The sequence below is a fragment of the Pleuronectes platessa genome, chromosome 14 (assembly GCF_947347685.1).
Source record: "Pleuronectes platessa chromosome 14, fPlePla1.1, whole genome shotgun sequence".
Taxonomy (NCBI): Eukaryota; Metazoa; Chordata; class Actinopteri; order Pleuronectiformes; family Pleuronectidae; genus Pleuronectes; species Pleuronectes platessa.
Genome location: NC_070639.1, coordinates 14,899,796 through 14,915,306, shown reverse-complemented (window position 1 = coordinate 14,915,306; position 15,511 = coordinate 14,899,796). Strand labels below are relative to the sequence as shown.

At 40.5% G+C, this 15,511-nt stretch overlaps 2 protein-coding genes across 2 annotated transcripts in view; one reads left to right on the top strand and one right to left on the bottom strand.

Moving 5' to 3' along the window:
• Positions 1 to 4,974, top strand: myl1 (myosin, light chain 1, alkali; skeletal, fast). The gene is made up of 6 exons (XM_053439865.1): positions 1 to 180; positions 1,044 to 1,071; positions 2,775 to 2,918; positions 3,655 to 3,828; positions 3,928 to 4,005; positions 4,480 to 4,974. The coding sequence occupies exons 1-6, from the start codon at positions 52 to 54 to the stop codon at positions 4,506 to 4,508; spliced, it is 582 nt and encodes a 193-aa protein (XP_053295840.1). The 5' UTR covers positions 1 to 51; the 3' UTR covers positions 4,509 to 4,974.
• A 984-nt stretch (positions 4,975 to 5,958) lies between these two features.
• map2 (microtubule-associated protein 2) overlaps positions 5,959 to 15,511 on the bottom strand; it is a 32,849-nt gene continuing 23,296 nt past the window's right edge. Inside the window, exons 14-17 of the mRNA XM_053439148.1 lie at positions 14,352 to 14,444; positions 8,699 to 8,780; positions 7,813 to 7,925; positions 5,959 to 7,314 (exon numbers count right to left, since the gene is read on the bottom strand). Of these exons, the coding sequence (XP_053295123.1) occupies positions 7,093 to 7,314; positions 7,813 to 7,925; positions 8,699 to 8,780; positions 14,352 to 14,444 (510 nt within the window). The 3' untranslated portion in view covers positions 5,959 to 7,092. The remainder of the gene's footprint in view (positions 7,315 to 7,812; positions 7,926 to 8,698; positions 8,781 to 14,351; positions 14,445 to 15,511) is intronic.

The window sequence follows — 15,511 nt, the reverse complement described above, 5'->3', positions numbered from 1 at the left end:
GACTTGTCACACTAACCCCGGGAATTGTCCTACATCTGACTATCCGCTGAAATGGCACCAAAGAAGGACCCTAAGGCTCCCGTCAAGAAGGCCGAGCCCGCAGCAGCAGCTCCAGCCCCGGCCCCGGAGCCCGCACCTGTTCCCGTAGCAGCTCCCGCTGTCGACCTGTCCGCCGTAAAGGTAGAAAGCATGAGGTGGTCTGCGGTGGGGAGGGATGGAGATTGGAGGACCGCTGCTCGGGAAGAGCGGGGATTCGACTTTTACGCACAGAGGTGCATGGCAGAAGCAGAGCTACTGCAAAATGCGAAGGGGGTGATGGTGATGGAGACCTGGGAGAAACTTTTTATATTTTATGCATTTAAAGGAAGGATAATGAGAATATTCAGAGCTGTTGTGACTGCTTTGATTATAGAGGTTCAATTGAAGAGAGGATAGATACATCTATAGAATGCATGTATCATATCCAAGTAAAAGGATAGTGATGGAAGAGAAGGTCAATTTCATATTTAAATAAAGGTCTAATGCACATCTATCTTCACTTTGACTTAACTGGCAAAGTCCATCACACTGGCACCTGTGTGGACATTCACTTCATGGCCAGTGAGTTGGAGCAGCTGCAGACTTTAAAGGACCCCCCTCAGGGTTGTGCAGTGTTCTGAGGTAAAGGACTAGAACCATGGATAGCTCACCATGGTCCATCAGACCACGCCCCCCCGGTTCTCCTGATTGGAGCAGAGCGGTGACGCACTGCGGGATGACGCTGCCCAGCTAACACCAAATGTGGACATGTTAATGTAGCTAAAGATGGACCACACGTGACTCCGGAGCCAGAATGTGAATTTAATATTGGCAAAGAGACTAATTTAATCCTAGTCCGGATTGTGTGGTACCCAGATTAAGAAGGGACAAAAAATTGCCTGTTTGTGCTGATACTTTTTAGTAATAAGACCGTGAGTGATTATGTTGTTGGTTATTGATGGCGTGTCAAAACTCCTGCATATGTATGTTCATACACTAACAGGGCTGCTTTGTGTTGCTTGTAGGTGGAATTTAGCGCAGACCAGATTGAAGGTAAGAAAACTTCATTTTACTTTCGCATCTACATCATCTCATCTTTTTCTAGAGTGTCTCATTCTGCCAAAGTGTTGGCAAATCAGAAAGCTCATCGATATAATCCATATTATTAGGAACCCAAAGAAAATCTCCCTTCGAGATTAACGTAAAGTCAAAGCCAGCCTGCAACAGACATCTTAAAGAGTCTCTTCATGGCAGACAAATGTGTTTGGAAATGGCTGGAAAACTTCGAGCGAATATTAAAAATAACATCCGAAATCAATGTATTTGTAATATAAAAAAAAAAAATGTCAGTGCAGCATTTACAAGTAACAGGGTTTTAAAAAATGAGTTTGATTATCTGCAGGCTTTATATTTAAAGAAGCAGCAGCTCATTGTACTGCAGCAGGTAAATCAAAAACCTGCATTAATTTGTTTCATCTTCAAAAGAAACCACATTAAATCTCATATTAAACATAGACTGGAGGCCACAGGGCCACATTCATGAGTAAACTGGGAGTCAGTGCGTCACAAACGCAATTCAACCAATCCCTGTGTCCTCAGATTAACTTGCAGGTTGTTTATTGGCAGCTCTCCGGTGACATGAGCCCCTCTGTCACCGGATCTGTGATATCAGAGCATTTGCCAAGAGGCAACATTCTTTTTCTTACAGCAGCCAAAAATATTAAGAAGCTCATTAGTGGGATCACAGAAGGATAAAGTTCAGAAGAACCATGGTTTGTTTGGGTGCTTTCGATAAACGTAGGGTCGATGCTTTCTAACCTGGGTTGTGGACGCCATCGCACCGGACCTGTTGCGTGTGGTCTCTGCGGGTTACACTGCAGTCAGCATTAACTCAGATCACCCACAGAGGGCCGTGCCTGTAAAAGGAAGGGGCTCATATTCTCAGCTATGTTTATCAATTCCAAGGTGGTCTTTTAAAAGAGAGAGAGAGAGAGAGAGAGAGAGAGGGAGAGAGAGAGAGAGAGAGAGAGAGGCAGCTGAGATAGAAATAGTCTGAAGGTTGAAGCAGCTTGGCACGAGTCAGTCTGTTCAGTCCTTAATACCACAGCCCAGAGAAATGTCTTGCCCTTGTTTGTAGAGGAGCTGCCTCCATCTGCTGGCAGGTCGACAACAAATTCAAACTACTGATAATAAAACATTTTACTTATACTTATCCATGGATATCTAGTATGAAGAAAGAAGTTTGGCTCTTTAAAATTAATACTGTTATCTAAATATACAAATACCACCTTTTGTCCACTTTTAAAATAAATTTATGCAAAGTGCAGGAAGTGGACAGGAGATTTCCATCTACTGACCGCCACAGATTATTAGACGGTACTGCAAAAAGATTTTTAATGAACCTATTCAATGATATTCTAATAGGACTCTGCAAGAATATAAAAGTAATGTTTCAGAGTTGATGCAGACATAAACATCCTGACAGTTCCATTGTTGTACTTCAACTCTATGCTAACTTTAGCATGGTAGCTCGCTTTAATAAACAAGCTAATAACCAGTATTTTTTGAATTTGCAACAATTATAGTATATTTTTGGAGAAAAGTAAATAAACGGAGAGCAACTATAATATCACACTGATTATTCAGGCTTCGCAAAGTTAAGTTCAGTCCCTGTAAACTTTAACATGTCTAACGCACACAAACAACATTGATCCACTGAGATGTTAACGTGCCCCCCCCCCCCCCCCCCCCCTCAGACTACAGGGAGGCCTTCGGTCTGTTCGACAGAGTGGGTGACAGCAAGGTGGCTTACAACCAGATCGCCGACATCATGCGCGCCCTGGGACAGAACCCCACCAACAAGGAGGTGAACAAACTGCTGGGAAACCCCTCCGCTGATGGTGAGAGCAATCTTTCACTACATGATTTCATTAGTGAGGTGATGTTTGGGTGTATGGTGCAATTCATTACGTTTAGATTTTTATACAATACTTTTTTTAACTAATCTAATTGAATTTCCGTGGGACTGAAATGCTTCCTACTGGACATGGAAGACACAGACCTACCTCTAGTCATAGCTGTATTTCTGATGATTTTTGTATTCTCTTTCAACGCCATCTGCAGTATAGTCATTTACAGAAGTGCTCACACTGTTATGCCCTTTTTTTTGGGGGGGGGGGGGGGGGGGGGGATTAGAAAGGAAGAAATGATCAGTAACTACTTTTGTGGCTGAAATTAATCACGTTCAGGCTCATGAGCAGCTTTTCTTACAGCCTGTACTATAAAACATGTTTTATTGAGAAAATGCATTGAGCAGAGTCTCAGAGCTGATTCAGAATCTCCATTTTTTGGTATCTCAGTGCCTAGTCATGCAACTGAATTTCAAGCTTTCAGCCTGTAGGGGTCAGTGCAACATTACTTTTACTTCCTCTTGAAACTGAACGTTTAGGGTTCGCAAATAAGGGAAGACACAGAAATCTATAAATTTCGGCAACCTTAAGGAAAATTGCCAACATTATTATTTGTGCAAATAGAAAATACAATGCTGAAGCTGTAGTGGAGATGTGGACAAAATGTTGACAGGATGTCGTCCCCCTGGTGCAGCTGGTTCAGTCATTTTTGTCTCCCTTCACGCAGACTTGGTCAACAAGAGAGTGGACTTCGAGTCTTTCCTGCCCATGCTCCAGACCATCATCAACAGCCCAAACAAGGCCCAGTACGAGGACTACGTTGAGGGTCTGCGCGTCTTCGACAAGGAGGGCAACGGCACAGTGATGGGTGCTGAGCTGCGTATTGTCCTGTCAACACTGGGTGAGTGAGCCTCTAGGAACCTGCTGTGTACTCTCTCTACACGTGTGTGTGTGTGTCACTGTGTTGTTAACTGTGGTTGTCCTCTGTCTCCCCCTACAGGAGAGAAGATGACTGAGTCTGAGATCGATTGTCTCATGGCAGGACAGGAGGACGAGAACGGCTGTATCAACTATGAGGGTGAGTTACAAACAAAAATATATGTGCACATGATAAGATACAAGTTTTTATATTCTACACTTTATCATTTAATATATGAAATAACTGGTGTTTCAGGAACATTTGACCTGTGCTGCTTTGAATTTTGACCTTATATGATTCCAATGAGTCCCCATCTTAATAGTATTGAAAGTATAGAAAGTCTGGAGTGACCCTTTAAATAAATACTTCACCCAGAATGTTTCCATTTAACTTAGATTGTGCACACGTGAAAATACAGTAGTGACTTATAAGGTTGTTTAAACCAGGCTGAAGACTTTTGATGGTGTTCTAGACAATATCGCAGTGGTCTTATGTTATTTGTATAGTAGCTGTGCATCGGAACTTTTCTAGATTTCTATTTTCTTTTTTGTACAATTTACTTATTCGTCTCCTCACTCACTCATTTCCCTCCTCTCCTGTCTGTCTGTGTGCCGCCCTGGTCTCCGTCCACAGCCTTTGTCAAGCACATCATGTCCGTGTAAGGACCCTGCCACTGAGGCGGGTGACCATCGTACATGTGCAGACCCCATGGTGTCACGACATCCACTCACTGTTTCTGCTACAACCTGAGGAAGCAGGGGGAACAAAGGACTATGAGATGTCATTTCCTGAAACCTTTTGCTTTTGTTCCAAACTTTATTTTTTTCTCGTATGTCCAACTGGTGCTTTCATTTTATTTTTTTCCTCTTGTGGGATCCGTTCCTACCAGATGTCCTTCACCATCTTCACCCAGTTCTCATCGGGGATATTTTTTTCTTTTTTCTTTTGGGAGTCGTCACTGGTTTTTACTCTCTGGCTGGCGCTCGAGCCGCCAGTGAAGTGACTGATTTGGCCCAGGACTGGCAACCATCAAAAATGAATCCACTCCTCCCCCCAAGCCCTTCCCTAAGTCTTAACTTATTGTAGCCACTGCCATTTCACAATAAATTTTCAAAAACTCCCATTTCACCCACGAAGTTCTGACTGATTTCTTCACAAGATCAAACCCTTAAAATAAATATATAAAGCGTTTTAGAAAACAAGGTTATTTTAGTGTTCTTGCAGAATAACATTAGATTATTGTCTCGTCTATCAATTCTATTAAATATGAAGATACAACTTGTAGTCAATTCCCTTTATGCAGAATTGCAAATTTTGACATATTATTTTATACAGGTTATAACAAAAGATGCTGCTAGAGGGATTTTGTAAATATGGACATAATCACGCCAGCTTCTCCCATAATTTATGCTAAGCTATGCTAACAGGCTTTTGACTCGATGACCCTGTAGACATAAGAGTGATGTCAATCTTTTAATGAAAAAAAAATCTCATTCTCAAACTACCGTCTTGTCATGTGAAAAAGAAGACAGAGCTCCAGCATCAGTTTTTGTCCTTTTTATTGTCATTAATTATTGTAAGTGGTGTCATATCAACAAGAGAAAAACTGCGTACATTTACTTGACCTTTTAAATACATTTACAGTTGCTGTATGTTGAGCAGGAGGTGGGGAGGGGGCACACGGAGATGGGGGGGGGGGGGGGGTGCAGAAGAAACACAGAAGCAAACAAACAAGTCGGGGGTGAGGGCAGTAATTAGGCGGGAGGCAGGATATACCACAGATGGTGTTTGAAAGAGAAACTAGATAACCCAAAACACTTTTTTTTTAAAAACAGATGTAACAGAAGTTTCCTCTGTCGTTTTATTTCTTTTTCTTCATTAAGTGTTGTTTTAATTATTGATGTTTCAACCAAAAAAAGCAGAAAAGAAAAGAAATCCAATTTCTTCTCCGACATATTGCCACTCAACATCCACATACGGTAGCATCTGTGGTAAAACAACTTGGGATCTGTACCGAATGCTCGAACGCACACGCACGCACGCACGCACACACACACACACACACACACACACACACACACACACACACACACACACACACACACACACACACACACACACACACACACACACACACACACACACACACACACATACACACACTAGCTGCTCTTCCTCTATATCACCTGTTGCAAACAGTGGCGTCTTCCTCTGTGGTTCAGATTCAGTCCTGATGAGCGCAGCATCAGTCTGTTCTCTCGTCAATCATGTAATCTGATTACCCGCAGCGGTAAAGACAACACACTTTTTGCCAATTTCCTTTCTGGGATGGAGGCGTGTGGACCAGCTCCGGTGTGTAACAACGTTCTGACGTGTAAACAGGATCCTATAATGAACTACTGAGCAGGTACACGTGTATGATGCTCTTCAACAGGACGGAGATGCATCCCGTAGCAACACCACACCAGCTGTCTGACACTGTCACCAAGCGTTACACTGTAAACACCTAATAACTACAAAACATGAACTTGTTTCAGTCTTATCCAATAAGTGAGGAAATAACTTACTAAAATTGCTTTTTTTTAAATTACAAAATAGCCTCTTTTGAATATTTGAATCGATACATGCTTGTCATAACACGAGACCTAGTTCTTGCACTTACGCAATTTTACAGGTATATCTTATAGCCATAGTGTCGCTTCCTTTCAAAATGTTTCATGGACATTTAGATGGCAAAGGACTTGTATATTTTTTATACATGTTTCTATATATATTTGTTGAATATATTATATATTGGATGACAAGAATGACTCGCAGTAAGGATGCTTGGTTTGTTAGGGGGGTTTTGGAGTCCATGCACAGTTACTGAGCAAGAACAACACGTGCTGCATGGTGCGCTGGCCAAGGCTGTAGCTTCTTCAAAAATACTGATTCAGGACAGTTAAAGTCAATGACTGTTCCTCAATCTGATCTAGGACCAGCGCTCTATCTGAACTATTCTATGCAACGTCATCCAAAGAGAGAGAGGCCAACGGAATGAATCAGAAATAACACACATCTCTTTAAAGAGATGAAAAAGAAAGAGGACCAAAGTACAGTAGCTCCTAATTTCAGTTTCTACTCAGAGTTGAGACATGGGTATTGGAGGCGGAGATGTTCATGGTTTAGCTGAGGTTGGCCTCAGGGTGGCAGGAGTGGGCAGAAAAGTTTCAGTGGATCATGGCGAGGGCGTCCGGGGTCCAGAGTTCACAAACCCTGCTTCGCCAGAGCTGCGGTGACGTCCTCAGCCAGGGTCGCTAGTTGTGGCGACTCAGTCATGTTGAGGCTGCCGGAGGAGGACAGGTGGCTGTCCCGGTTGCGGTTGGGGGACACCGTGCCGGACAGGCCTGGAGACTGGATACTGATCTCGGCTCCTTGGTCCAGCCGGGCCTTGGCCTGGTCGCGGAACGCCAGCTTGTGGGTCTCGATCTGATAAAAGAAGAAAGCGCGAGGGGAGAAATAGATAGAGGAGAATACACCATGTTCGTTATGTGTCAAATAAAAAATAAAGGAATGCTTTTTTGTGAGTTCACTTGAGATCAACTGCAAATGATGTTTAACTTCAGAGTCTGTTTTGAAGCCCTCACTCAAAGGCTGTTGCTTAGTCCTGTGTTGACACCAGAGCATGATTAAACTTTACTTTACTTTTTGATAGCGGAATATACTTTACCTTTATCTTTGGAGTTTTTTAAAGATTGGTCTGAAATTTTTTTATATGTTTTACATATGTATTTATGAATAATTATTATTTTAAACTTGTTATAATTACAGAAATATTCATGGACTAGGGATATTTCTCTCTACATTATTTTCATTTAAATTAACAAATTAATGTAACTGGAAATTCTGCACACAATGACATGTAGATTAAATATTATTTACTATTTGTTAGTTTGTTGTCATGTATTCTCCATTGAGGACACTCACCGGGATTTGGCCTCCACCAGGCATGTGGCGAGAATAATCCAGGGAACCCACCTTGGCTTGGGCCTTGTCTTTAAAGTCCAACTTCACACTCTCTATACGCACGTGACCGCCCCCTGGGAAGAAGCAAAGTTAGTGTAAGAAAAATATATGTATGCCTCCGTTAACCAGTATAGTTTCTGCCTACTTCTGCCTATTTTTTTCAAGGTTCATATAAGATAGTCCTGAAAGAATGTTTGTGTGCCCAGAGTCAGACAGCTGATGGCCAGCAGATGGCGTTGCAGGAGGAAAAGGAGTCACCACAAAACCAACTGGGAGGGGGCAGTGGTTTTCCACACCTCAAATTAAAACAGCAAATACTCCAGAAACCTGTTAGATGCACATAATGTCATTAAGCTTCCCTTCTGGTGGTGTAGACAAACATTTGCAGCACTAAACTATGCTGTTTTTATTAATCTGTAATGACGTCAGACACCAGGTCAATTCAAAATAAAAATAAAAAAGTTTAATGTCGATTTTACAGCTGCACAGGTTTGACTGATCTGTCGTTTAGAGTATTACCACCAGCCCCACACAGTGGAGGGGAGAAGAACTGAATTCGAATTGATAAATGACCAAAACCAACGTCATGAAAACTGGCTATGGACTGTTTATTTATTCGCCTGCTATGTAGACTTCAGTGGTCTAATGCATTTCTGGGCTGATTTCCCTCTGATGAATAAGGTCAACTGAATGGATTGAATTTGCCCCCCGGCTCAGAGACCTTGCATTAGCATGGATTCTTCCTCACACAGATATGATATCCAGATATAGATTTACCATACCCAGAAACAGATCGCGTGCTAATGCTAGTGTAAACCGGATAATCTCGTAGGATCTTGTAGGTTACCAGGTCGATGATGGATGTTGTCAAGAGAGCCACACTTGGAGGTCACATGGCTCAAGTCAATCTTCTTGTACTGTATCTGCACCTGAGAGAAACAGGAAAAACCCCGGTCAGAGCATGCAGTTACAAACTGAGGCTAGGAGTAATCTATCTTCCCTTTATGCATTACAGAGAAGAATATAGTGCATCTGATCTGCCCTTATCTTGAGATTGTCTTGAAAGAAAAGCTGCAGCTATCTACATTCTGACACAGTGATGTCAGATTGTACTTAATTCTGTGAAAACACGAGTAAGACAGGACAAGAGCAGAAAACCAGTGACCATTACATGACAGTCCTTGTGCTCTGCTGGGAGGCAACCTGCTGGTGTCTGTTCAACCAGCTCAACCAAGACTGAACACGAGCTATGTGAGTGCCGGGACTGAACTTTGAGCTCAAATGTGTCGGCACTTTCAGAGGACCTGTCAGATATACTGTCCACCAGAACACTGATCAGTGTTTTTAGTTGAAAGTGGCCACAGGCGGAGAGTAGATATATATGCGGCTATGTGACCCACCCTGGGGATTTGAAGAGAAAACCCCATGAGAGATCCTAAAGGAGTGAACCGATGAGACAGCAAACAGAGCGGAGATATAAAGCTTAAAGCACAGCACAACGAACATGAGGAGATACACCACAAACACTGGGTCACGCCTGTGGTCATCCATCACTTTGCCAAGTCACAGATTCAGCTGAAAACTATTTTCAACAGGAAAAGTGAGACGAGGACGAACAACACAGACCATGAGCCGCGTCAGAAGCCACGACACCAGTCTGCACTGGAGCATGCTCATCTACCCAGTGTTCTCTACACATGCACAACACCAGCAAAGATGAGATGTGGTTTGTGTCGGCGTGGGGGAACATCAGGCTGCTGCTTGGATAACTTCTCCAGCAGTGATATCTAGCATTTAGTTTGATGTATTTTTTTTCATTGTTTATAAATAAAAAAAACATCTAGTATTAGTTGTGGTATTACAGGTTAATAGAAATTGGACTGTCCAAGAATGTTTAATTGCATGCTTAACAATTTATTTTTATTTTTATGAAATGTTAAAATGTGGTTCAACTCCAGATGGTATAATTGCATTGTATCTTTTCGAATAATAGGTAACTAGATCTGCACCATTGGTTGTGCAATATGATCTCCCAAACTGCTATAAAATATGATTTATTTTATAATTGAATGAGATTCCCTAAGTGAACAGTAGACTTCAACCAGATAACAGATCTATCCAAACAAGTGAAGCTTTCTTAAACAAGTCATGAGGTTTATGTCAAATGTTTAAAATGTTTTACAACGTCTATCTATTTGTAAACCAAGGAACAAGGTGCCAAAATAGATCAGTGGGTGTGTTACTGGTTGTCAGAATCATGGCCAATCACATTGATCCTTTCATGACTCTAAAAAGAACGAGTGGGGCCTAATGTCCTAATTTAATGTAAAGTACACTTTGGTAATAGAGTGAAGAGTATTGGCCACTTCTCATCATGTAGATTTGTATGTATGTATGTTACTGTGCAAAGGTTTTAAGCAAATTGAGTATTAAGAGTTTTTCTCCGTCACACAATACAAGCAGGTGGCGTGTGATGTGGTTGCAAATCATTCTGCAGCAGGAAAACGACTTAAAATATAAATAAACCATCTTCAGCAAACAGGGAGTCCTGCAACAGATGGTGCGGCCGCCACAGAGCCCTGATCTCAGCAACATGGAGCTAAGTCTGGAGATACGTTAAGAAACGGCTTTCATTCACAAAGGAAGTCAGGCACGTTCTCCAAGATACTGGGAACAACCCATCTGAGAAGTGGCGCAGTTTAAAAGGCCAAGATAACACCAGATAACCAGATTTCTTATATTGTTATTCCTAAGTCAGACTTAGAAAATACTCAAGCTAATATTTTTGAAAGCATCCATCTTTTACTTCTTGTGGATAAAAACAACCTTTGCACAGATTTGACATAAACATAGGCCGACAACCGATTTATGAGTTTTAATTTGGTCAAGTGTTAAGATCTCTGTGTCTATCGTTCTGTCTGAAAATCATACTTTGCATTCTGATCTCCATATTTCTAAAGCTGTGAGGATCCAGTCCAGTGATTGGTCCATTTAACAGCCCGTTCACTGACCCTGTGACCTTGAGCTCCACTTGGTACTTGACAATTTCACAAGTGGCCTGAACTTTGACATGTGCTCGCTATATAAAGCTGCACAAGTGATTTTAAGTGTGATAATGTGCCGTTGGACACCTGCTGTGGTTCAACAATAGATACCTGTCCTTTTGTTTTGGCTCTTTTATGTTGCACTATGTGACTGATACACACAAGTGTTACTAAAATAACAAAGTTTTGTTTGGTTTTCACAGGTAAAATGGTTTATTTTCTTTTAGCAATTTGTAAAATCTATGAAAGTGTAAAACCTCTACTTATTATTTACTGTTTACATTTTGGCTCCATCTGTCAGTCCCAACGTGCCATAGACAACAGATGTCTCTATGTTGAATTAGAGGTTGTGTACATACATATATGTAACAATACAGATTGAAGCAGCACAATGATCCAACAGTAATCACATTTGTTCACATTAAATAATGCTACTGACGCAATACTGAGGACAAAACGTTTTGGATTTCCTTAGAATATCAAATCCTCGTTTTCCGGCTGCTTTTCTTTCAAATTTAACAAACATGAATGAGTTTTGCACTTATAAATGTGACGCCTCTGTCGTCTCGGACTTGTCAGAGGCTGTGATGAGAACAGGCTATTCTGTGGGCGAAATGATTTTAATTGTCTTATTATTATTATTAGGCTTGCACAATGTACTCTGATAATGTGCATTACACAAAGTAGGGAATCTAGATGGAGCACACACTGTACCTGCTTTAAACATCTGTAACCTGAGTTCATCAGCTAAGACGGAAGAGGTTCATGCAGCAAGATCCTTTTGAGGATGAGAGGTGTTAGCTAGAGTCTTGCTACCAACAAATTAAAAAAAATTATTTTTATAATTGCCCCTCTAGAAAAAATGTTGATGAGTGTTACAGGCCTGAATGTTTCAAGTGCTAGAGGAGGTGACATTCAGCCTTTTGTATAAAATAAATCCTCGCAGGACACAAAGCACAACAGGAGGGCGCTGTGTTAATGAGGAGCAATCAGGAAAAGAGAAATGATGCCTTAATAAATGAGTGACATAAACTGGGAAATAGTAAAAGAGGTGGAAAAGAAAAGGGAAGAAAGAAACAATAAAACAAGGACATACAGAAAAAACACTGAGACAATGGACTTGTGGCACAAGACTCACATTTCCACCTCCTGCTGAGTAGCCCCGCCTGTCCAAGGACCCACACCTAGACTGAACATGGCTATAGTCCAGCTTAACACTGGGGATGAGAACCTGCAGGGGTGGAGGTCAGGAATGAGATGGGAAGAAGCGCGGAAGGCGTTCTGGCATGGCACGACATTTCAAACATCTCTGAAACACAATTTCTCTCCTTTGTCTATTTTTTTGTTCTATCCTTGATATGCTAGTTTATTTGGTTGTTGGGCAGTGCTCTAATAATCAGAACAGTCGAAAAAGGCAGGAAATATTCCTCTCATAACAAGTCTCATAGCTTGAAACGTTGACACTGTGTGTAGTAAAATGTGCTACATCATGTGAATCCTCAGCAGATTGTCTATACCGCTTTGAATCAACATTGACATCCTATGAACAATGGATTCCCTGCAAAAAGCTGGTGCTGTGTGACTGAAGCCAAAGAGAGTCAGTGTGCTTTTGGTCCCCTTGAGGATTTGTAGGAAGAAGAAGGCTTTGTAACAGAATAACATGATCTTTGAAGATATTGCTGAAATTAATCTGCTTTGACTTCAGGAACACTCAGGAAACCGTAGCTTCACAAGGTGTCGCCAGACAAATCAAGTCAACTCCTTGAGAAGATACTCAAATATGGTGTCAACATTTCCTTTGTTCAGATACAAATACGAGTAAATGCTAAATGAAAGCAGGTCACACTTGAGACTGTTAGGATGATACAAATATATAACTGAACAGCTGTGTAGCTGCAAGGAGAGAGAGCAGGAGTAAGATGCAGACACAACCAGTTGGCACAGACATATACTACCAGTGATACACATGTTCCCACTAGCATATTGAAAGCAACAGAAACTAAACTGGGGGGAGAAAAATGACTTACAGTTTAAACAGGAGTGGAGAGCCTGTGAGCCCTGAACTATCTATATCCTATGGCTACTTTAATATAAATAGATTCAAAGCTCATCTATGGGGAAAACAGAGACAGTATAAAAGACAGATGTGTCAAAAATGCAAAAGGTATTTCAGTTTTGAACGAGGGGCTTATTCAAAATGGCAAATCTGAGAAATCCTAACACGCAAACAGGACTTTGTTGGTAGTAAACTGAATGGGTCCAATTCTTTATTCAATTAGCAGTGTTGTCTGCCATTGCTTGCCCGTCGGTCTTTAAAGTAAATGTATTTTGGGTCCTAAGTAATTTCTATTAAAAAGGCATAAAACGGCATTACCATAAATTCGCCCCCAAAGCTTGAAATTCATAATAAATTATAAATAAAAACTGTGCCAAGTTATTCTTTCTTTGTCTTGAGACACTTCTTCACCACAATTAATTAGGACTGATCTTATATAATCTGTTCCTCATTAAAATAATATAAATGTTTAACATTTGTTATCTTTAATGCAACCAGTGCAAAGAACTTACAGCAGACAATTCAAAAATTTAACTGATATACTTGCTTTTTATATCGTAAAATTCAAACATAAAATGACAGATTTCTTGCCACAGCCTGACTTGAGTGGCACAGTTAAAAAATCTAAAAGAAGCTTCCATCTGGGATTCATCTAGAATTTGAACAAACTAACACCTTAGGAGAAAATGGGGATCTGAACATTTTCTACTGTAAGAAAAAACACTTTTAACTTATATATCCACATAAAGGATCTGGGATGATCTTTCACAGCTTCAACCACACAATTGGAAATAACTACCAGACACAGGCCAGACCCAATATGCACAGTATGAATTACATGTAGAATCTAACCCAATATGAATTATCAGAGGGGTTCCTTTAGGGAAGAGTTTGATGGGACTTAAATTGTCTCACTCAAGTGCACACGAGCACAGAAGACATTTGCCAACATATGGCTTTGGTCATATAATTATGAGACCACCTTGGTGCCACAGTTGAGGTATTCTGGGCTTTATGGCACTGCTCTCACAGGGTGGCTAAAAACAGAGGCTGACAGCAGTTGGTATGTTGCTACCATCTGCTTGTGGGTAGTATTTGGTATAAAATACAACAATTGTACAGATAAGCTTTAAATATCACCTGTGTTACCCACAAGCTAACGGGAAAACTAGAGACAATAAATGATAGTATACAGTACATATACATGTTTCAAGCACAGGAATCAACCTGGAGTGGGGAAGTAGGGATTGTAGGGGAAATACAACTAGAGTACCACGATACTCGACCGCAAAGCTACGAAGCAGCTTGCTCCATGTCACCGAACTGGACTCAAATCTAACTACACAGTGGCCATCACCCATCTCCTCAGTGGAGAAAGCTGAAGATTGAAGGGTACATACATTGCCTCCACGAGGAGAGTGCTTCAGATTCTCCTTGGAGCTGCATTTTGACAGTGCGTGACTGAAGTCCGGCCTCCTGTTTAAAATATGATTCTATGGAGAAATACACAAATGGACCTCTTACATGGTGGACGAGAATAAAAACCTGTCATACACTGACTGGATTAGATGCTAGAGGAGAGGGATGGACAATCTACTGAAAAATGTGAGGTAATTTGAATACATTGTATGGCCATTAATTATTTGCTCCAGTTCTCTGGGAAAAACTTCAGTAAAAAGCCCCATGTCAAAAGATACAATTATTGGTATTTTTCTATTATAGTCCTTTAAATTAAATTATACTATAGGTGATGTAGAGAGATGCAGGTTTGAAACCATTTTATTTGAGTGACAATAAATGTATCTACCATCCATTATGCGTTACTTTGGATAGCTTTTTCTATAAATGTGATCCTATTCAACAATCCTAGCTGGACCTTGCCATATATGTTTTTCCCTTTTTACTTCTTGTACTTGGTGTATTCTTTTAGTTGTCTAAAACTACTTGTTAAAAACTATGGAACCTAGAGTGTGCCACTGAAATAAATCTGGACATTTATAATTTACAAATATGTTTACTAATATAATCACAATATATCTGTATGTATTTAGTTCGTCAAATGATCAATTGACAAAGTTATTGTAATGTGAAAAAATGCCCCAGAAATACTTAAAAATAGAGTCTTTTTAATTCTTCAGGCTACCGAATTCAAATACGTTTATTTCCTCTTTCAACATTTAACATTTCCGATAAATTATTGTTTTATTTAAAGACAAAACACTTGAATTTAAAGATGTGTAAGCCCTGAAATTAACTTCTTAATCTAACCAACGCAAAATCTCGGATTGACCTAATCCCCTCTGCCTAAATATGACAGCTTAATCAAATATCAAACTGTATATATACAACTTATACGTAGAGATCAATTCATCATTAAGAAAAAGTTACCTATATTGTATTTTGTTTAATTTTATGATTTAATTTAGGAGCACCTCTGGCTTTACTCCACTTTGAAATACAAATGTATTGATCAAAATCTAGCCTTTCAGAGTCATCATTGTTTACTCAATATAGTTTTTTCAGTGGCACACTTTTATCAGGGCTCTAAAAAAACACTTTG

Coding starts and splice junctions, on each gene's coding strand:
- myl1 (XM_053439865.1), top strand. CDS start 52: ATGGCACCAAAGAAGGACCCTAAGGCTCCCGTCAAGAAGGCCGAGCCC. Junction 2,919..3,654: donor GGGAAACCCCTCCGCTGATG/GTGAGAGCAATC, acceptor CCCTTCACGCAG/ACTTGGTCAACAAGAGAGTG. Junction 3,829..3,927: donor TATTGTCCTGTCAACACTGG/GTGAGTGAGCCT, acceptor CTCCCCCTACAG/GAGAGAAGATGACTGAGTCT.